General features: G+C 36.3%; 1 protein-coding gene across 2 annotated transcripts in view; it reads left to right on the forward strand.

Annotated features, from left to right (window-relative positions):
* Nucleotides 1–3,181: 3,181 nt before the first annotated feature.
* The window catches only part of LOC132861437 (alpha-1,6-mannosylglycoprotein 6-beta-N-acetylglucosaminyltransferase B-like), an 80,417-nt gene continuing 59,131 nt past the window's right edge, over nt 3,182–24,467 (forward strand). For both annotated transcript variants that reach the window (XM_060892960.1, XM_060892961.1), the window contains exons 1-2: nt 3,182–3,568; nt 6,802–6,914. In XM_060892960.1, the coding sequence (XP_060748943.1) occupies nt 3,501–3,568; nt 6,802–6,914 (181 nt within the window). In that variant the 5' untranslated portion in view covers nt 3,182–3,500. The remainder of the gene's footprint in view (nt 3,569–6,801; nt 6,915–24,467) is intronic.

A 24,467-nucleotide genomic window follows, 5' to 3' on the forward strand; every position in this document is an offset into this window, starting at 1 on the left:
TTAGTTTTGTAACACTTGTCAGCTGTAGAGATGTGACTGAATCCTACCTCTTATCAGTTGCTCTGTAGAAAGAATTAATCCAGTTTTCTCCTCTGACTAGACCAGGAGTAAGAAATGTTTTTTTTTTTATATAAATACTAAGCTTCTAGTATGAATTGTATAGTTTAACACAGGCAGACTTTTTACTAATGATGATGCTGTTTGACTAATATAGTGATTGCTGCAGTTTCACTAACACATGGACACTTAACAGACAGACGACATCTAAAAAGCCTAAAGTTCCCTTACACGTACTGTAAAGGGATCTCTGCTCCAGATGCTGTCATCAGTTTGAGTATCCTCATGTTAGGTGTTACATGTTGAATTTATACAACCAAACCAACCTAGGCCTTCTTTAGAATGGCTGCCATGGCTAGAGTCTGTCAGTGTTGCCTGTGAGACAGCAGAGACCAAACCAAATTCATCCTCGGGTACGGTTCAGATGAACACGGTGGCTCAGCTGGCAGGTCATTAGCCTGAAATCCGATAGCTTGCAAGAGTCTTGCAGATGCATCTACAGATTTAGCATCCATGTGCTCTCTGATAAGAAACAAAAACCATGACTGGTCATTGCATTGTACTGTAAATGACTCCCTAATGAATTTTCTATCTGCAAGACACCTGGGAAACTCATTAAGGACCTAATAATGAACTGATCAACTGGATCAGGTAGGTCGGGAAAAGATAAGATTTTGCAAGCCAGTGTGTCCCAAGGACTGGAACCCCTGATCTAGCCAGCAGTTTTCCTGTGTCAGTAGAAAACACGATGCAAGAATCCAATATTTTGTGCAAATCTTTGAGCTACAACAGATGATCCATGGGCCAAATCTGGCTCACAGCCTCATTTCATTTGACCTATGCAAAGTTGAAAATATAATGCTAAAATATCCTGAAGTACATTACTGCTCAACATTTTCACACTATACAAAATTCACAACAGATCTATATAATAGGTATCAGAAGGGTAGTTACTCGCCATATATACACTGAGGCTGGCTTGATGTCTTTGATGTAAGTCGCACTCATTGTGCTGGTGGTGGCATAACAAAAAGTCGGTCAGATGAGGAAAAATGTAAAATAAAATTACAGTTGTTTTTCTATTCTGCACAGTTAAATTTGCTAAGTGTGACATACCCATGCAATTCAGGTAAATGTCATAAGGGACTAGGAGTGGTAGTGAATTCGGTTCTACTTAAAATGTTAGAAATAGTGTAAAAATACATTTTCTATTGTAAATCCTGAACTACTCTTCATTTACAATGAACGTCAGTAAGTTATTTAATAATATATTATTTAATAATAATATTTAATAATGAATATTTATAATATCTAAATCTATCTATCTATCTTATTAGATTATTTTTAAATGGAAGTGACCGACTCACTGTAGTGAGCAAATCACAGTTTCTTTTAGAATGTACAGATTTATTGAGATACATTTTGTTTATATGACACTATTTTTCCATTGAGATATTTTTTTTACCCAATCAGAATCTCCCAAATGTTCTGACATGGCCTGAGCAGAATTTGTGTTTGAGACCCATATCTTATAGTCCTGTAATTCTGAAAGCTTTAATGTCTGAAAAAAATCTCTCCATAGTGATAAAATTGATGAAAGACCTCTCCAGCACTCATATGCATAGGCAGGTTGTGCTACAAGCAGTATGTAGTATGTCAAATTATCCTTGCCAGATATATCCAGAGAATATGCTTTGCTAATCTATAAAAACTACTAAAAAAAAAAATCTTTAATTTAGTGCATGATTATACACAAAGTGGCTCATATACAAAAGGTCAGTGTGTGTGTGTGCGTGTATGTGTGTGTGTGTGTGTGTGTGTGTGTGTGTGTGTGTGTGTGTGTGTGTGTGTGAGTAAGATCAAATAAACTGCTTGCATAAGACTTTTAACAGAAGTACAGAAGTCTAAATGAACACAGTGTTACATGTCAACATGCAGCAACAACTAGAATTAAAACCATAATAATAATGCATGAAATCAATAACAATAACAAGCACATGTACACTCACAGATACACAATCAGACTATGTTAGAGTTTCTTATTAATGTTATCTCTAATGTTATTAACCTTAATTGTTATTAACCTCAACCTCAATAAGGAAAACTCTTTTTAAAGATTTTCAGATCTGTTAAATCTTTAATTTTTATCCATATGTAATAATAATTTCACTTTATAATGTCACTTTTTGGACATGTTGGGACAGACAAGAAAATTGTCTGTCAGTACTGTTTTGTATTTATTTTATATTAATTATACTACTAATTTTCCATTTTCATTTAAATATGTGCATTTCAGTACAGTCCAAGTGCTAAATCAAGTGCAGTCCAAGTGAAAAACCTTTTTTTTTTTTGATTGACAGAGTGAAGCAAGGGGATTCACCTATTACTGGAGCACAGAGAGATAATATTAAAAGTAATTTAATTCTTACACCTTTCTATCCTAGCCAGCATTAACGTCTTTCAGCAATTTGTGCTGGAGTGACTCTTGTGTGGGATCAGCCTAGACGGGCTAGCCTTCACTCCCCACACGTATTAAGGTGCCAAAACTTATGCTTGGCCATTTTTCCTGCTTCCAAAATATACACACACATTGTTAGTACACGAATTGTCTGTCATTTTTCTAACAAAGGGGACTTGGGGCATAAAGCGGTTTACACTGGGGTCATGGTCACTACAGACAATATATACTGTATATAATATACTAGTATATATATATAAGCAGCATATATACAGTCAGACCATGACCCCAGTGTAAACTACAATATGTGTGTGTGTGTGTGTGTGTGTGTGTGTGTGTGTTTGTGTGTGTGTGTGTGTTTACCATTGTGTATGTATATACACACACACAACTGTAAACATTGTATACTGTATATAAGTAGCAGGCACGATTGGAATTAAAGTGGTAGTGTTGCAAAATCGTTTTTGAGATGCTGCAAGTTAGAGAGAGAGAGAGAGAGAGAGAGAGAGAGAGAGAGAGAGAGAGAGAGAGAGAGAGAGAGAGAGAGAGACGTGTTTCTGCGCTGTGTTCAGGCGAGTGATGGCGCTGTGCGCTCGACAGTTTACCTGAAGCCGCTCGCTCTTTGCGCAGTAGGGCAGATGATAGATGCGCTCCCTTCAGGGAGAATCGTGGCTCCTTTGCTGTTGGTTGTAAGATGGAACTTTGCGTTTTTCCTCTACGAGATTTTCACTCGAATGTCTTCTCTAAACAGTTAACATCGCAGCCGAAAGACTCTGTAAATACTTTCTGCCTGTCACTCTTCGGACTAAACAGCATTGCTCTTTTTTTATTCAGCTCCCACTGTTCACGCGTTCCAGAAGTCTCCGGTACCCAACCGAGAAATAACACACATTACAGCGACACTTGACTCGGGAGAAAAACTATGTTTGACGCAGAAATACGCAGCTGATGGACCGCATGAATTATTATTATTATCCTCTCCAAAATGATGGCTTTTAACAGCGACGGCATGACTGTGGTTAGAAGATGCCTTCTGACGTTCAAGCCCTTCAGGTGAGCAGTATTTGTTCAGTTTGTTATACTTACAGTTGAGATCTAGGTTTTGGAAATCAGTTCATGACTTCTGATCAGACGCATGTGTGCGTAATGTGCGTAAAGTGTTCAATGTTATGTGAAAGCACCTGTAATGATGCAGGCGTGGAGTCTGCAGAATAAACGTGATAGATGCATTAGGGCTACTTTTAGGATTAATAACCCGTAGTGGGCATTTTAGCTGCTTTGTGCTGAACAGAACTTTTAAAACATGTAAAAGCAGATAAAATAATTATTTGTAATATCATGAAAACTCTTGAGTTTATAATCTGAAATTGCACCACGTTTTAGTGAGAGCATTTGTTTTAATGTACTGGTCACGTATTGTTTGTATATAATGTAATGTATATAATCTAAAAATCTCACCCCAATCAAGCACAAGATCAGTTGATCTAGGCTTTCATCAGACTCAGGTGTGGCATCTGCTCGGACACGATGTATAAAACTATCAAGCTTCTCAGACTATTTTGAAATGAAAACTACACACTATTTCACCTAATGAGCATCCTAAAGAGAGTGTGAAATATGATTTTTACATCTCGTACTCCTTCTCTATCTTCATCACTATACCATCATTTAGGATCTACAGATGTATTGTTTTTCATCACTTCATTGTACGTCTGGATATTTTCTTGATTACCTTTTTATTCTTAAAATGACTTTATGGTTGATAAAATAATTTAAGACTTTATAAATATGTTACAAATAACTAACTAAATAACCAAAACAACACAAAGCCCGGTCATTACACAAGCAATCTTTTATGTGTGTGTATAAGATGTTATTGGTATTCCTTTTTTTCTGGTTAGGAATCGTTCTGCTCGCACATTTCATAAGGTATGCGTGTTAGATTTTCTCTCTGTTATTCTCCAAAGGCCACCTGACTTTGTCAAAGTAATTAGGTGTTTATTATTTTCCATTTTCATATGGCTCTGAAATGAAATCTTCTTCACCTATGGGCTGTGTTTGAGCAACTGGTAGTAGCAAATAGACTTAGCGAGGAAATCCAGTCAGTCAGCCAGTATCTAACCACTTCTAAATAAATTGCTGAGAATTATTTATAGAAGCTGTAGATGGGTTTCAAGAGGTGTCTATAAGGATGAAGCATATACGAAGCTACTTATTTATATTTCATGCAAGCGATTCCAATTACCTATTGATTTTTGTAGCTGTGTTCGTGACACTACAGCACTGTGTCGATAAGTTCACCAGAAACCTGCATGGAGAGACCAAGACTAAGGATTTCTCTTATAACTACCATCAGGCTAATCGGGCTGAGCTTCCTCACCCGACTACCTACTGAGTGAACTTTTACAGCCGCATGAGCTTCGGTTTGGTTTGCACGAATTGTTTTAGATTAAAAACAAGAGTGCTTTCAAAAGCATTCGGTGGATAACTGAAAGGTCAGGTTATAAATGAGTCTACATATCACTTTAATTAAGAAATGATATGTAGTAATTCACTGGTTAATTACAGAACGTAATTAAGACTACTTTCAAAAACAACTCAATGTTGCTAACCTTTTTCAGGAAAGGCCTCCTATATGTGCTAAACACAGTCATAGCGAAAAAAAGAAGTAAATACATCTGCTGCAGAAAAAAATATATACATATTTTATTTCTGTTAATCTTAATACACAGTTGCTCAATACGCAGTTATATATTTGATGTACATGTAGAAATAAATCATAAAATAGTAAGTTGGAAAGTCACAGAAAGATATGTGCTTGTTAGGCCTTAATTGACTCATTAGGACTCAGTTACTAAGATATATAACAAGTCCAGATTGTAATCAATTCTTTCACACCTTAAACCTTGTGCTAATAGTCAACAAGCACAAGAACCTTAAGTGAATTTAGTTAATGCCTACAAAGCAGAAAAGGTCTATATTAAGATATAGGAGAGGATTTAATTTGCAATTTCTGCTGTCCAAAATGTCATTAACTGTTATTTCTTAAGGGGAACTGTGAAGGTCAAGGCAATATGTGGAAGTGCAAGAAAAAAAATATATATGGTAGAAAGACAAAGCAAAATGACCAAATAACAGGAAACAAATGCATGAGAAAAGAGTGTTTGGTGAAAAGATTCAAAGCATTGATGAAACGATCACCTTGTCAGCTGTTAAGCAAGGAGTTGAGTCTATTATGCATTAGGATTGAGGCACAGACAGTGACAGAGGAAACAGTGCACAGGTAGACGGGTGATAAGATTTGAGATGAGATGAGATAAGATTTGGTCAAGTATCAGTACATTCTAGAATTAAGTGTGAGAGACAGTATAAGTGTAAGAAAAGAGACAGGATCCTACAATAGGAAACTAATCCAAAAGAAAACTTAATATCCACCATAAACTACTTCAAGAAACGCAAGCTGGAGCTTTTGGAACGGCTCACAGTCCCCCGACTTAAACATCAGTGAAAATGTGGGTAGATCTTAAACATGAAGTGCATGCAAGATGGCCCAAGAATATCTCACTATCTAACTAGAAGAATTCTGCAAGGAATTGTGGGTGAAAATTCATTAAACAGGAATTAAAAAGACTCGTACAGTAGCTGGCTGAATAAAGTGTTTGCAGGATGTGATATTTGCCAAAGGAGGGTGTTACTGTTCTGACTTAGCAGGATGTCCAACATTGCATGCATGCCACAACTACTATTTAATTTATTTTTTTATGTCTATGATATCTACATAACGATATTAATATTTACTGAAAATAGCATGAGATTGTCGTTACTTAATAAATCGATAAAATCTGGTCGGGGTGCCTAAACTTTTACATAGAATTATATATCAGTAGTAATTTAACATTTTAAATTCTAATGATATTCTTACAGTCACAATTCTGTTTTGCAGTGGAGAACTTTCAGAAAGGAGTACACTTACAGTACTATCCCAATTGACTTTAATTAAACAGTAAATGCCTGTTTTGCAAACTACAATCAGTAACCACATACATTTATGCATTTTATAATAATAATAATTTGTGCTTGTGACAGAAAATCTATTTGGCTTTGATACAAAGAGCAGGTTACAGAGCAGGCATATAATAGCTTTGTACAAACCATTATTATTTCATCCATGAATAAACTATATATTCTGATTAAACAATTCAATTTCCTGACTGCCTTTTGTCCTTTTTGAGCTTGTGCCACAATAATGGCCGAACTAATATCTTTTCTTCTCTCATCCTTGGCAGGATTTTCGTGGTAGGGCTTGGCTTCTTCAGCCTCTGCTTCCTAATGACCTCTCTGGGGGGCCAGTTCTCGGCCAAACGGCTCGGAGACTCTCCCTTTACCATTCGCACCGAAGGTACACAGCTACTATTAGTCAATTTTCAGCTAGCTTTTATTAGCGTTTAGATAGAACAGCATGCACCAAGTGATTCAGCAAAGCTAAGTGAAAATGGGGTTTAAGGATTTGTTACTGTGGGGGACTTCAGATTGGTTTATTGAGGTTTTTCTTTTGGTCAGTACAGTGTGAGTGGGCTCTATGGCGCTATGGCTGCAGACTGTACACATACACACATACAGTACACACACACAGATCTTCAAATCAAACTGTTGTTAAAGGAATATACACTGGCACAAACATTGTTAGGGTGGGTAATAGGGGTTTAACGATTAGGATCGATGCATCAAATTAAAAGCCAACGACTGGAAGGAATAAAGGCAACGATCCGAATCCAATTTTAATCTATTATAATTGATTGTAAATCTCAATTGGACAGAAAGGACAGAAAACTTGGCCATAAAAAAAAAAAAAATCTTAAAAATATTTAACCAGATGCGTAAACAGGTTAGCAACGTGATTTGCCTCTAACTCTGATGTTTAATAATCCTTCTCTACTTTATCATCATTTGCAAATGAATAGTAGGTTTGCCCAAGTTTCTGAAAAAGACTGGCCACTAAATCAAATTATATTCCAGCAGGTTTATATATATCTAAAATATCTATAAGTATAGAATCAAGAAAAATGTATAATATCATGTAAAATTGTATAATTATTATATTATATTGTTTTGAATTGGATTCAGAGCTTGGTATATTGAATAAAAAACACTTATTATAGAACTGATTGACCTTCATTCCAAATATTTTTCATTCTGATAGAACTATAAAGAGGATAATAAATGGATTAATAGTTGTAGTTCCTATGAAACAGCTAGCTAGCTGAGTAGATACTTGATGACAAGGTTAGACACTTGTTATACACACTTTTTCATGTATAATCATATCGGAAATGCACACGTGACCGAGAAAGGCGCTCTTCTGTCATGAAGCGGTGCATCAGCAGTTGTATACGAGACATTTTATGACAGTTGGTACTGGTTGGTAAATTTGCAATCTCCACCCATTATCTGTAGATGCCTTTGTTTTTGACATCTATGGATCTCTTCTCTCTTTCTCTTTATGTTCTCCTCATCATTTACAAATTAATAGTAGTCTTACCCCAGATATCATCAAATATAAAAGCAAGATTAAATCTATAACATATCATATAATATCATATTGTGTTGTATTGTACTGTATTATATGGATGCCTGAAGATTACACCTGTCATATATGTGTATATATATATATATTCCTTGTGGACTGAGGACATCCAGACATTGCCTCCAGACATTGATTAGGTGATAGTTTAGCCCTGTTTTGATGAGTAACTTGAGCGCTCACGGACAATATGTTTTGTCCCAATTAAGTAAAAAATAAACACATTTATTAATCGACTAAGAGAAATTAACATTCTAAATTTGGCAATATAAACACATTGTGGAGTCAGAGGATGTGAAGACAGAGAGGGAGGGAGAGAGAGAGAGAGAGAGAGAGAGAGAGAGCACAGAGAAAGGGAGGGGCAGAGCAGCAGTAATTTATGAGAGAACAAAGCCATACAGAGAAGGAAAAACATTCTCATTCGATATTAATGCTTGGACATTAAGTACCCTATGAGTGTTAGCTAGTAACTTCAAATTGTAGACAAGCTGATAAACTGCTGCATTAGTAATCACCTTGTGCATATTCATGTTATGGGCAATATTTGCATTTTCTATACACACTGCAGCTATAATTGAGCTCATGACAGAGCCCAGCCATCACCAACAAAGCAGACAAACAGCTGGAATAAAGTAGCGTTGCTTATAAAACAGTAACATGGACTAACATTCTGAACTGATGTGTGAAGTTATCGACTTTTCTAGTTTGTATTTAGCAACAAGAAATCATGTACTGCTTTCATCAATTAGTATTAGTCCTTATTTCTGCTACAGTATGTCTTTTATGTTTTGGCCATATGCACGCACTACTGTATTAATAATAACATCTCTACATCTGCTTATTTATGTAATTATTCAAATGGCAGCAACACAGTGCATACAGTACAGTCATTTAGGTACAGGTCAAGATCTTCAGTTTTTCTTAATATCAAATATAATCATGGGGAAAATATGTGATCTAAGTGACTTTAACTAAGGCATGGATGTTGGTGGCAGACAGGATTGAGCGGATTCGGTATTTCAGACACTCCTGATCTCTTGGGATTTTATTGCACAGATTACACAGAATGGTGGTGGGTACAGGGCGTTGTTCATGTGTTAGGGGTGGGGATGTGGGGCAGGAAGAGGTGGAAGGAAGACTCTCTATACTCTTTAAATGGCAGGATGACTCTCTAAATAACCTCTTTATACAAACATGTTAAGTGGAAAAGCATCTCAGAACAGTATGGACAACAGCACAAGACCACATTAAGTTCCACTTTTGTCAACCAAGAGCAGAAATATATACAGTATAATACACGTTCTGGCCTCTGCCCAGATATGTTTCTGTGTGGAAGGATGAAATGGTTCAGTAAATTGAATAATTTTGTAAATGGATCATCTTGTAAGCTGATGTTGCAGCAGCACATGCTCGGATACATGCACCCATAATGCTCCACACACAATGTAACAGACACATACACACACAGTGATGAGAGCAATCTAGTCTTCATACTGTGATTGATTCAGTGTCATAGTGGTAATTAGAAGGGTCAGGAGAAATCCAGTGCTCTGATTCCATGGTTCAAAAACACTGCATTTCTGAAAGTGGCTTACCACATTTCACTCTCTCTACTGCATATAAACACACGAATGCACTCACAAACGAAAAAACGCCACCACAAAGTTCATATTTGTGCAAAATTTAGAAGAATGAATCAGCAGTACTCGAGGGGGATGCAGCCAAAATACGAAAAACAACTGATCTATGCTGAATAGGTGAACAGTGTGAAAGTCTGTGAAACACTGCTGACATTGAGAGCTGTGAAATTAGCTTGCATTAGCATGGTAAGTGTCATGACTGTCATATATCTCTTCTGCAGTTTTTTTTTTTTTCAGAAGCAGGCTAGCTTGAGTGCTATGCTAGCAAGCAATGCAAGAGATTGACAAAAGAATGAGATTTTAGAACACTTTATCCACACATGGTGCTTACCAAGTTGGTTACATTTGTCTATGGCTTTTCTCTGGGTAAACAGAATCCTGGGTTTTCTTATTTTTCATTTCAACTGCTCACATTTTATCCAGGATTAACAATGAATCCTAGGTACTGTACTTCTAATCTAACATTTCACACATTCACACATTCCTAACTAAACCCTGTGTTCTTAGTATATTCTCAGTGTCAGCAACCATGGTTGGATAAATATTGCATGTGACCACTTTAGAAAATACTGTAAATTCAATTAAGACAACTAAACGGAAGGTTGTGAGTTTGACTCCAAGGACCACCATGCTACCACTCGTGGGCCCTTGAGCAAGACCCTTAACCCTCAATTGCTCAGTTGTATAAAACGCAATGAAGTTGTTCTGCAAAATGTATATTTTGACCTGTGTAAAGTTTCTTGCGTAGTTGCCCAGGCATTTGTTTATCCATCTTCTGCTAATTTTCTGTTCTTATTATTATTTCTGACCATTCACTTTCTCCTGGCCAGACTTTTTTGACAATATCTGTAAAAATAAAATCTCCCACGCCTCTATTGATGCAATTTCTGTCACAATTAAACATTACTCTCTTGTATTTTTCCCCTCAAATGCTGTAACTACTGTTTATACAGCAGTTGGGGTTTCTGTGATTGTACAAAGCACCTGATATGAGGCACATGATGTTCAGTGTCTGATTGGTTGTCTGTTGCTAAGGATCTAGTCTTAACATTTTAACAATGCATCATTTCACACTGTACACATTTGGCACTGCATTGTGAGGTTAACACACTGTAAAACTGGTGCTAATGCTGCTTTGGAGCAGGGTTTCATAATCCTGTGTACAGAGTGGTGCTAATCTGGCTTCTGAATTACTTTACAAGAGTAAAACGTTCCTTTACCATGGGTAAAAAGCAGGTTTTAGAACAACAAGTTCAGGTGGGCTGATTTGCACCCTGTAACTCTTTAACTGAAGTCCAACTCCAACCCTGGTCACTAGTGTGAGCTAGTTGTAGGAATAATGCAAAGAGAGTCACATATAGAAATGAAACTCTGCAAGAGTGAGCGATACGGAAATGTGATTATCGGTCAATAAATCGTAACCACCAAGTTATGCAATAAAACCATAGACATGGTGGACTTTTCTGTGTTGTATAGTAGTTTGTGGAGCATATATGTGTAATGGGAAAATATTATCGGGTTACGAAAGATTCATCAGCGTTATACTTTATACATATTTAGACATAGATAGATATTTTATCAAAATGATAAATAATCCTTCATTTAACAGCAACAAAATACTGCAGCGAGTAAGAGAGAGAGAGAGAGAGAGAGAGAGAGAGAGAGGGAGAGAGAGAGGCAGCTGATTCAATAATTACTTAATGCCACATTGCCTTTCTTATTAAATGCTTCCCCCAAGATGGACATAAGAGATGAAGACCTCTAGTTGTCTTTTTCTGTGTCTTTCTATATACTTGATGCAAAACTAGATTTTACTATCGCTCTCACTCTCTCTCTGTCTCTCTCTCTCTCTGTCTCTCTCTCTCCCTCTCTCACTCTCTCCCAGCTGAATAGTAATGAATAGCGATGTGTGATGTCGTTGGAGGCTGGGGGCGTAGTACAGTAGCAGAGAGAGCAAATCTTTGCCTTACTGCTGTGCTGGGTTTGGCAGTCATACCCTTTCCAGTTTCTTCATTTGTATTAATCAATTGAAATCCATCCCTTTTGTTAGAAACCCTGTGAATTGTGTATAAGATAGGAATGCCTGTTGATCTGCTCCTTTCTGCACAAGAGCTTCTGGTATTTATTTTATTTTTGCCTGCCTCCTCCTACCCACCACATTTCACTACACCATTTAAATCTCTAATATTAATACTGTACCACAAGGCTGGGATCAGTTTTCAAGGTTTCAAGTCAAGTGAAAAGAATTTAATGCTTCAGTGTGTCTGGAATGGTATTGGTTGGATGAATACTACGGTCATTTTCAGTCACCTGAAGAATAGCTCTTCAGTATGTTGCAGTAATGCATGAATATCACGGTTAATGATTGTGAAATTCCATCATGATTTCCAAGTGTTTTCTGATTTTTTCTCATAGATTCAAGAAATATGGATGCCATCCCACAGATGTCATTTTGTAACTCTTCCTGTTCACTGAAGCTCCTGTCATTCATGCCTTAAAAATAAATCCATTTTCAACTCACTTCTTTTGCTATCTCAGTGTAAAATTGCATTTTAGATATATTCTTAGGGGGCATAGTAGAGGCTTAGGGGTTAGCACATTTGGCTGACACCTTCATGCTTGGGGGTTTGATTCCTGTCTCTGCCCTGCTTTCACAGAGTTTGCATGTTCACCCGATGCTTTGAGGGTTTCCTTTGGGTACTCTGTTTTCCTCCACAGCCTAAAGCCACCTGTTGTAGGCTGATTGGTGTCTCTAAATTGTCTGAATTGTGTGAATAAGTGTGTGATCATGTGTATGTGTGTGATTGTTAAGGTTGATGGGTTGACTACTTGTTCAGAGTGTCCCTTGTCTTGTGTCCCAATTCCCCTGAGCTAGCTCCAGGTTTAACCTGTCAGAATGCTACAAGTGCTACAGAATATACAAAGATGGATATATCAACTTTTTTGGTTTATGGATTTTTAAATATATCCCACAGGATGTTAATCGCTTAAAAGCAGCACAGGCCCAGTAGCACCTCCATTTGTTAATTCGGATTTTTACTTTGTCACCTTTATGTACCTTTATGTCACTAATCTGTCAGAATTTTCTCTCTAATTTAAATAATCTACTCAAAGAGCTCAAGGAGGGTCATTAAAATTGCACTGTCACATCTCAACTAGAACCGGAACTATTTTTTTTCCCCTTTGTCTTTTACCAAATATACCGAACAACTGTAAAACAAGTCTGCAGCAATAAAATATCAACATGGCTGTCTGTCATTCTGATTCAGGTTCTCTTACAGGAGTAAAATAGTGCTGTCTGTCTCTCGGTGTTTAGCAATTACATCTTTTGCACACATACCAGGATAAGGCAGAATAATCAAATCTAAAATAGGATAAAAGGAAATTCATCGCATTATATTTACTGGTGGTGAGCGACAACAAACACACAGCGACTTGCAGTGATTTATTTTTTCATTTATCTTCAATAGCAGCTTGGCTAGCGTGCAATTTCCCATCAAGTTTTTACTAGTCTATGCCTGCATCTAAAATCATTTCACTTGTGTAAAATACAGGCAGAAGCGCTTTGACAAAATCCCTGTCTAATTTCAAATGCAGAATTTTCATAATTTGATGTGATTTTATTTGTTCTTTCTTATTATATTAATAGCAGCAGTCTGGCAGATCCAGAAAACCTGAATCACTGCCTGTTACTAACCAGGACAGAGTGTGAGGTAGTAAAGCTCTGTACGAATATACAAGTCTGTGAGGACGGGAGAACTCACCACTAGTGATTTTCTCTTCACTTTTTTGTGTGATAATGTTTACACTTGAAGTGTGTCAAGTTGCACAGCTGAACCAAATGGACATTAAAGCCATTAGGAGATTTTTCAGAACACCGTCAGTTTCCGTAGCAGCTCATATTTCTTTTGAAAATGTTTTTTTGTAGGAAGTACAAATGCTGCAAGGTCTTCATGGTAATTGCGATAATCCTTGTTGGTGGATGGGGGTGTGTGAGGGTGGTAAACACTGCTGTTTATGTTAAACACGCTAATCTTATTTATATTTAACAAACGTGCTTCTGAGCCAGGTTTAAGATTACAATTGCTGTCTTACATGCCAAAGGGCAGAAAAACTCAGGGTCATGTTAAATTGTCAACACTCCAAGCCGGCAAAATATGTAATCTATGTTTACAGAATTGCCATGGTTTGAATGATAGTTTATTGCTGTCTGATGTCTGTCTGATTATGTAATTGTAATTGTAGAAGGCTTGAATTTTGCTGGTGGGCTGAGTGACATTTACTCAACAATTTTTCATTGAAGTGGACCATTTGAATTGCTTTGAATCATTATATCACTGTTATGAACTCTTGATATGAGTGATATGTTGTACATAAAATGTGACCTCTTTATACTGAGTATTTATCCTGAGTGCATTATGTTTTTGCAAAATATCTTTAAACGACACTTTAAGCATTTAAAATAAAAGAATCAACCATAACACTAATCACCAATAATCCAATGACACACTTATTAGAATGAAATCCTAATGTAGGTTAGATGAGACGAGTGTCTTTATGAGAAATTGATGGCTGCTGATGCCTGCTAGCACCAGATGTTCCTTTTTTCACCATTATTTACTGGTATATTTGACAGCATTGTAAGAAAAAAAAAAAAAGAACTCAAAGTCAGCAGCATTGATTTGTGCATTGATTTGGAAATATCATTAATATACGGGAAAATTCAAAGAGGAAGGAATATACTGATAATGCTATATTAATCCTACAAGCATACAAAAACTTGTTTTGGATGCACAGACTGATGCATAGAGATCCTGAGAGAATGCTTAATATTTATATCACCTAGAGGCAGAGGCATAAAAATCAAGAACAGCATCTCAAATGTAATCAGCACATGACTTCTAATTATAAATGAAATTAAGATTTTATGATATAGGTTTGAAAACCTTTGGCCATCACAATTTGTCATCTATACTGAAACTTTAGGATTTTGTTGGGAGTAAGCTGGAAGTAAGCTGTGGATTGTCTTTTCCTCATTTCATTAAAGTGGCATTAGCCTTTCTCTAGAGACTTACCAGAACTCTGCATTGACACTTCCAAGTCCATTTTACTCCAGTTGTCTGTCAAATATATCACAACAGAAACGTGGCTCTCAAGGTAGATTGCTGATATATAGTATCTTGGCTATATTGACCTATAGTGAACACTACTGCACCCAATACAGTGCATTTCTTTTTTTGTTTAATGAACCTTTTTAATTCAAATGGAAATACGAATGTCTGTTACATGTACTATGCTATTTATTTATGCTATTGGTTTAGATATTTCATTTAAAGCAGAACAAAATATTGTTATTGTTTTAACCGGCTTGAATGATGAAATGGTTCTTTACATGGCAGAAAAGTGTTCTGTAATTAAGCTGATTATTATGCTACGGTTGTCACCACAAGGTCAGTTAGGATGCAGTATTTCTCCTGGCGTGTACACTTAAAAATAAAAATGAAAAAATAATTAACGTCTTATGTTTATTAAAAGGCTGCATACTAATTGGGACTTGGCAGTCAGTGAGTTAGTCTCGTTTTTAACATATTAAAATTTAAGGGGATTTTATGTGACATAGAGTCAGGCAAGTGCGTTGATTAGGCTGATACAGATATGTGTGAATTGGCTCTAGTCTGCTTACCTAGGAAAGTAATATATAAGCTTATCAAAGCTTATATATTATTATATAAGCATCTTATCAAATTTAACATTTTTAACTTAGGAAACTAAACTGATATCCTTATACTTAAAGAACATTCTGTATATGATCAACTGTAGACAATTGCTTTTATTTATTTGTAAGTTTGTTTGTTTGTTTGTTTGTTTATCTATTTGTTTATTTATTTATTTATTTATTTATTTGATTTTAGCTAGAATTTCTGGTAGCTTCTTTACACTTAGATAAAAAAAAATAATAATAATAAATAAGGGCCCATAATGCCATTTTCTTGCATGGGACTTCTACATTTCCTAGAATCAACTCTGATTGCAAAATGAATCATTTTTTTTTTTCTCTGTGGCTCCTTTTAGTAGAAAGCAAACCATCTTTAAAATCTACACAAATCACACTCACAGCTTTATAAACACCACCAATCTTCAACTAATCCACAAGTAATCCCCTTTAGAAATGGAAAGCTTAACCTCTCATTAACATTTCAGTGATTCAAAGTACACATCATTAACACTGAAGGGTCAAGTCAAGACGCTTGTATTGTCATTTTGATTATATATAGCTGATGAAGCACAAATTGAAAAGACACAGCTAAATGAAGGTTCTTCTTAATGAATTATTACACGTATTAATGAAAAGCTGTTCATTTATATGTTTTATAGAACCAAGCATAGTGTAGATTGCTAGAGGACATGAAGGATTTGTGTGTAAACAATATTTAACAACGACAAACCATATTTAAACCTGACTTTTATTTTTCATTTTCATTCAGAAAATATATACTATTCAGAATTAACACATGCATTATAAGAATAGTCCAAGCTTGCCCACAAGACAAGCTGTGCCATAGATTTTCTCCATTTATTGCTCACCCCACAGCACCTTGCAGCATTCAAGTGGCTTTGACTTACCCCCTGTACTCTTTCGCTCAGGCAGTTGTCATGAAATGAATTCCAAATTGCACAGAACACAGAAAAGGGTAGTGCAGAAGAGATATTACAGAAGAGAGATGTGTCCAGCTGTTGTTGCATTGCACATCAGCTAGATTGTCAGTGTCCAGAAAGTAAAGGGAGCAATGCAGACATTTCAAAATGATAGGAGGGTTTTTTGTTTGTTTATTTTACTATAATGACCCTAGTTATAAAGACAAACCAACGAAGAAGGAATACAAAGAGCTACTGTAAAGCCTGAATGGATAAAGAAGCTCATCAAGTGCAGAAGATGTAAAGCCAACACCTGAGGATAAGACTGAGTGTGTCTTGGGCACTCTGTAAAAGTACGCTGTCCCTCGGAGCACTGCTAAAATGTTCAATGTTAGAGAAAATGGTACCTCTGAGAGACAGGAAGACAGGCAAGATTTTTAAGTGTTTGCAATTTAACTTCAGCCACTTCACATTTGTCCTGTTAGTCTCAATTGAGGATGTCTTTAATGCTGGTGGGAATATTTTCGAATAGAAAAGGAGAAAACTTACACTTTAGGTATAAAACCCTACCACTGTTATCCTGTGACTGTTAGTGTGTTTGTTAGTGAGTGTGTTTGTGTTTATATCATTTACATGAACACTGACATTTATGATGTGTCAGACTCCTTTAGCCAGAGCGGCATACTGAAGTGCTTTGAAGTCTTTATATGTCTCTAGCAATACCAGTGCCCTGTGACTTGGTCTCTCGGTAAGTTCCACTGGCAGATGAGGGCAGAGATAATATTTACTGAAAGCAGTAGGAGATATACAATATTACACCATTCAGTTATTATACTTAGTCTTGCTGTCTTTAAATTTATATGCTGTGCTCTGTGGAATCATTGCCCTCTAATGTGAGTATTCAAATCTATTCATTCATCCATCTATCATCCATCCATCCATCCATAGATCCATCCATTTGTTTGACCATTCGTCCATTTTTTCATTCATCCATCCATCCATTCATCCATCATCCATTCATCCTTCCATCCATCCATCCATCCATCCATCCATTTGACCATTCGTCCATCCATCCATCTGTCTATCCATTCATCTTTCAAAAAGGCCAAGTGCACCAAGAAGGTGGGAATTGTTGTGAAAATGGTACCTGTTATGGTACCTCGCTCAGGAAGATGGTAAAAAGTCTTGTTTCAGAAAACAACAAACAAAAATATATTTGATATTGGCTGCTAATCGGAACTAAGAGTTAAAATGAATAAAATAAAAATCTATAAAAGTCTTTGAAAACTCTACTCTTCTTAAACCTATTGTCCCTACGTATGCAGGTTACTAGAATCGGATCCAATGAGCTGCCTGTAGGTTAATCCTTTGCATAAGTGCATATAATTGGATGAAAAGTCATTCCAATAGAGGAGCTCTTACAGAAGCTGTAGAGGGTCTTGTATAGGAAGCTATGGCCTTTTTATATACTATTTTTGCATACATTATTTAGCACTGATACATTTTTTGTATCAAGTATTCTGTACATTCGACTGAAATACTTTGTTGGGTTCACGTCTGGACTGTGCTCTGCCAGTCGACGACCTTGATTTAGAACCTAAAAAAGACCAAACACACTTTCCTGGTGAAAGATACCCTGACCTACAATGAGCTGATAGATTGCATTTGTCAGAATCTTAGTTCTACATTGAGGCCCTTTGTCTGCAGTCAGAACAGTAAATGTCAATGGAACCAAGGAAACAGAGCTAAACCAAAACGACTTGGAAAAAGAGTATGTCTTCAGGGGAAAAGCTCTATATCATAACTGTGACATTAGATTGTGTTTGTGATTGTGTTACTGTAAGGTTGCTGCCTTGAATCAGTTGGATAAACAGACTAAAATATGAAAAGCTAGCAACCAGTTTATATCAATTTAATATAAACACCACAAAATGTCCACAATGTCCACAAAATTGTATGCAATATATGATTCAATCACAGGCATTTGTGCAAAGAATTTAACCTGAAGGCAGCTCATTGGATCAGAGACTAGTGAGTTTCATGGACATCTATTGTTTTTAAAAAACAATGACAAAAGCATTTTTGTTGTGTTTGTTGTTTTTTTCATTCAAGGCTTATTACAATGAAATGTTGATTTATTGTTGGATGTTCCAACAAGTCATTTCATCTTCCTGAACGATTTGATACAAAAGCACTTACAAATGTGATGATATGTTTGTGGAAATGCTGAGAAATGTGAGACTGATTTGACAACATAACAGCGTTGACAACAAACTATGTGATCATTTGGTCACTTCTTTCTTAGATATTAAGTAAATTTTTCAAAGTTTTGATATTTTCAGTAATGAGCCTTTATATTATTTGTATTATTTTTAAATATTTTTTTATTCATATTTTATAGATTTGACTAAATATTAATTTTATGTAATAAATTTTTTTGTCCTTGAAATGTTGATATTGATATAATTAATGGGAAAGAACCAGTGCTTCCAGAACCAGTGCCATTCGAATTATGGACGGTCACCAGTCATATCCAATCACACAACAACACAAGCCCTAACAGGAAAACAGTGGACAACGTTGTCGGAAAGTTACAACTAGTCCATCCCACTCTATTTGACTGATAAGTGATGCACAGCTTTTCTCAGCTGTCATTACAGGCATGCTGGAGTACTCATCTGCCAGATGACAGTAAATGGAATTAGCTTGTTGATCAGGCAGCGTTGCTGATAGCTGAGAGTGGTGGAACATGCTGAGCTCTGGGATTTGGCACAGTTGGCAATTGAGCACATCAGACCACATTTACATTCCTTATCATATTCAATTTCGTAGTAGAAAAAGATTTATTTAATAAATCACACCTAGGTGTAAGGATATCAATTTGATATTTCCCATGCATTTGTTTGTAAAATAATAAAGTGCTCTGCGGTCTGTGACTTTTTGCAGGTGTTCTGAAGCAATAGCGGTCTCAAGCAGATTTAGGGATGTCCTGTTGAGATGATGCTCATGTAATGTGATTTCTAATGGCATGCAGGATGTAATAACTTTATATCTCTGTGGCCTTGTGTTTTCCTTCCATAGGCATGCATACAGTAACTGTTAATGCAACTCAAGTTTTGCCTTATTCTAACCCTAACTGTAGACTAGAATAAAAGCCTTTATTTGTCTGATATACATTACAACACAGTTTCTTCACATATCCCAACTTTGGAAGTTGGGGCCAGATATGATACAGCACCCCTGGATCAATAAGGGTTGAGGGCCTCATTCAGGAGTCCAGCAATGGCAGTTTGTCATCAACCCAGTGCAGTAATGCACTTGAGCCACCACTAACCCACCCATAACCAAAAGGTATCAGGCTATATTCCCAGTTGTAGCATGAGTCATCATCCCCCTTGCATTTGTCTCATATGGCCCTCGCATGGCCTCTGTCTTCAGACATGAGCATCACTGTCTTAAACGTTTCGAGCTACTTTGCATTTCAGTGCTCGCAAACGCCTTCCATTATTAATTCATCTACACTCCTACTGTTTCACTTCCTCTGCTTAATTCCAGTTCAGTTCAATTCAACTACTATAATTCTCTTCCAAGCAATCTACTGCATGTGTGTGTGTGTGTGTGTGTGTGTGTGTCTGTGTGTGTGTGTGTGTGTGTGTGTTCCAACATCCTAAGCGGTGTCAGCGAGCTGTCTGGAACCATAAGACACAGAGTAGATGAAGAAAAGAAGTGACAGAATGTGTCACATCTAATAGCTTTTGCCTTTCCCAGTTTCCCCCTTATGAATTTAGTCCACTTGCAATCTGTGGTAATGTGCTAATGAATATGCCTCTAGTGCAGCATGGGCAAAAAAAAGCAAAGAAAGAGAAAGATGTTGCAGTAGTGAGAGCTACTAGAGGGAGGAAATGCCGTCTGGTGTGTTTGTGGTTTTTTTTTTGTTTGTTTTTTTTTTTAGGGTGGGTGGGTGGATTAAAGGGAAATAAAAGTTGAACTGAGCAATGCAGTTATAGGGAAATAGTCAGAGATGGAGTGATGTGATGTAGCCAGACAGAAAACGAGGCAGCTGGTGATTGTTATACAGTATTCCAATAACACACCTTTTCTTGTTTAGTTTGAAGGGCAAAAAATGGTACAAATACCAGAGTTTTAGTTTTATATATATATATATATATATATATTTTTTTTTTAGATTAGTATTTTCTAGCAACAGTATGTTTTATTTACAGTAGACCACAGCAGTTTGCCAAGAATAATTATTAAGACTGCACAATATTAGAGAAATACTGAATTTATGTTCATTATTATCACCTATTTAATGAAAAAAATCACACTAGAATGACTGGGATGAATTTGTAGGGACCTGCATCTGCATAGAAATTCAAAGTAAAAAAGGCTGGAAAAGGAATTTTGGACTTTTTTGGGTAGTTTAACACACTGGTTGACTCATAATTTCATTCATGTAATTCTCTTCTAGGATTAAGTCAACGATCCGGACCAAATATTTCCTTACAACGGACACTGCATTTATTTTTGCAATCAAATCTTCCTTTTCGGTGCTTTGCATGTCACCTACGAGCCACAAAGTCAGTGATTTATATAATAATATAGTATAAAATTCCTTAGTTAATTTGCTTTACTTGACATTGGGTGTTCTCAAAACAATATATTCTGCAGCATCAATTATTATTATTTTTAATGTATTAAAAATACACTTTCTTTAAATAATTTTCATCCTTTAACCGTTGCAGTTATTTAATATTTCTAGAAATAAATTATTTCTACTTATTGCTTACAATATGGCAGCTACGGACCCTATGTCCCTGCTTCCTCATCTTTGAAGTTATTAAAGACATTATGAAAGACTATTCTGGGAGGAAGACTTGAACTGCTTTGCCTCTTTAACCTTTACAAATGCGCTCCAACTAGGAAAATTCTTATATAAATTTTGAATGAACATCTTGTTATATCTTGTTACAACACTTCACCATGTACTTCAACATGTTTTAATTAATACAATAATAGAAGCTAATAATAATAATAATAATAATAATAATAATAATAATAATAATAACTAGATTTGTAAAGTTCGTCGCGACAAACTTTGATGTTGGCTTTGACAAGGCAAGTATTCGCAAAGGCCGGTGCTTTTTGGAGGTGAGTGAACATAAGGGTCAGTCTTACTTTTGGAGGCAAGTGGACAGAAAGATAGGGTGCCAAAACATTTGGAGGCAAGTGGAGACGAGCATGTGACGTCATCTGAATTCTCCTGAAGAAGTTCCCCTCCTTGGGCTGAGTGTTTTGATATGCCACATGCCCATGTTGTGCAAAATTTTTTATTTTCATGTGACGTCATCAGAATACATGTGAATACAGAATACATTTAAAACTTTGTTCAGAGTATCACCCTAAGGAGCTGGCCGAGTTTGCTGTAGATAGTTCGAAAGCTTGCCGAATTATAAACCTCCAAAGTTTATAATGGGAGTCTATGGGAAAAAGGCCACTTTGAGACCCGGTACCGGAAGTACTGGTACTCTGATTGCTTAGAAAAGTAATAGCAACAAACTTCAGACCAGGTTCTACAACATATCCAAATTTGGTGCATGTGGCTCGAAAGCTCTAGGCTGCATTAAATTTTATAAATTTTTGTCTAAGCTGAAATAGGAAAACAGAATGTTGGCTTCTACAAAGCCAACATAAGAAGAAGAAGAAGAAGAAGAAGAAGAAGAAGAAGAAGGACATCCTCTCTAGTTCAGTGACAGGGATTTGGGATGCAGCACCAAAAAATATGTGGAGTAGATAAGGAAAAGGAAAAAGTGGTGAGAAAAAAAAGAAACAGATGAAGTTATGTTTTGTGATCTGTATTTTTGTTGTTTGTTTTTGCACAACCTTTCATCTCTTCGTTAATGTGTCTTCAGCAGCTCCATGCCTTGCCTTACTCGTCCCACGTCTCTGTTGCTCAGTATTTGTTTGCAAGCTCACACTGCTTCTGTACACTGTACAGTATAAAGCCTAGCCTGAGAGAGTTGACTTAAATATCGGCTTGGACGTCTGAACTACTCCTAATGTAATTGGAATAGAGAAATCTGCCCTGCAGGCTTGTTAGTCTTCTGGTTAGTCGAGAATATCCTTTATTGTGTGTATGTAAACCTTAATGCTGAAATGCTGAATGTAGCTTAAAATCAATTTCCTCAAAGCCATGTATAGTTAATCTTTGGTGTAAGTACAGAAAAGGGTAATGCTTCCAAAACTGCTGCTGAGGTGAGTAGTTCATTCAGTTAAGTGCAAATGTTTCCACATCTTTGGACAGAAATGTAACTGATATCCTCTTTTCAGCTGCCAGTGTTGAAAGCTGTTGACATATTTGCATATTTGCTGTTGACTCTTGATTCTGCATATTTACTGTTGAACCGTTGTCAGAGCATCTCCTCTGTGATTCATTAAAATGCACACATACGCACACACAAACAAACACAGATGCACACAGAAAGAAAAACTGCCTGTGTGTATAGAGTATTCCATTCTATATAATCATTTTTGCAGTTTTTACAAACCACTTGTAACCTAAGTGCTAACAGTTTAACAACCTTCACAAATCGCACGCTGCTCTGCCCATCAGAGGGTCACAGAAGTAGTCGTTGTGCTGTATTTTCCCTCTCTTCACTACTCTAGAGCAGACATTATAAACAGTAACACACAGACACACACACACACATAAGCGGCACACTGTCAGTCCTCTCTCTCTTGCTTCCAAGTCCAATTGGCAGATATTGATTGAGTTGCAGGGGGATGTAATGAATCCACTTTATCAGTCAAAACCTGCACCTGATTTTTTTAACCAATGGCGGATTTGCTGCCAGCTAATAAATATATAAGATGATGCCAGGGCAGCACACCTTGGCAGGATTATAACCTCACTGCAGCACAATTCATTGTCAATTCTAAAGCCAACAAATGTTAATGTTTAAACCATCTAAGCCACAAAAAAAAGAAAATAACACACACAAATCACAAATACTATAAGATTCTGTTTCAATTCAATTTTTATCTCTATGATGCTTTTAACAGTGGATACAGTTCCAAAGCAGATTCACAGGAATATAAAAATTCAGAATAGAAAAAAGTTTTACATTTCGATATATATTTATCACTAATGAATAAGCATGAGACAACGGTGGCAAGGATAACTACCTGAAACGATACGAGAAATAAACTTTCAGAGTGTAGTGTATTTTCTGTGGTTTATCTAAGCCTACATATGGCCTATCTACGATTGTATATGTGTAATAGATGAAAAGACAACATGGGTGAGATTCATACACGAAACGAATCAGAATCAGAAAGAGCTTTATTGCCAATTGTGCTTGCACATAAAGGAATTTGTTTTGTGTCATAAGCTTCCAATACACAGAGACAACGACACAAAGACAATAAAAAGATGAGAATAAAAATAAATAAGTAAATAAATAAATGCATATATGTAAATACATATAAACAAAAATATATATAATTAATATAAAAAATAAATAAAAATAAATATAAATTGTATATACAGTTGTGCTATAGATGATAGAATAGAATAGAATGAGATGCAGGGATGTACTAGGATGGAGGTGGTAACAAATAAATGTGAGGTTATTGCACATTGTTATTGCGTAATGAGGGAACATGTAACTGTTCATGAGGTAGATTGCCTGGGGGAAGAAACTGTTCTTGTGCCTGGTTGTGCTGGTATTTTGGGGCTCTGTAGCTGTACTGTAGGTCAGAAATGTTCAAAAGGTGATGTTTATTAGTTAAACAACGATTGGATTCAAATCATAACCAAATTATTAATTGTTTAATAAAATCAGAATGCAGAATGTCAGTTATAATTACAATATGCCTTATCAGACGTGATTAGTTAGTCAAGCGTGATAACAGCGGTGGAAGTACAAATAAACAGTTAAATAAAGGAAAATGTACATTTGTGCAGAGAATGAGAGGGTAGTGGGAAAATTCAGAAAAGATAAGAACCAAGGACACTTCATTTTTTTTTTTTATATATTCTCTGTGCCTGAGGTTTGATTATAATGGTGACATTGTTCTCGAGGAATGAGAGATA

This window comes from Tachysurus vachellii, chromosome 18, assembly GCF_030014155.1.
Source record: "Tachysurus vachellii isolate PV-2020 chromosome 18, HZAU_Pvac_v1, whole genome shotgun sequence".
NCBI lineage: Eukaryota > Metazoa > Chordata > Actinopteri > Siluriformes > Bagridae > Tachysurus > Tachysurus vachellii.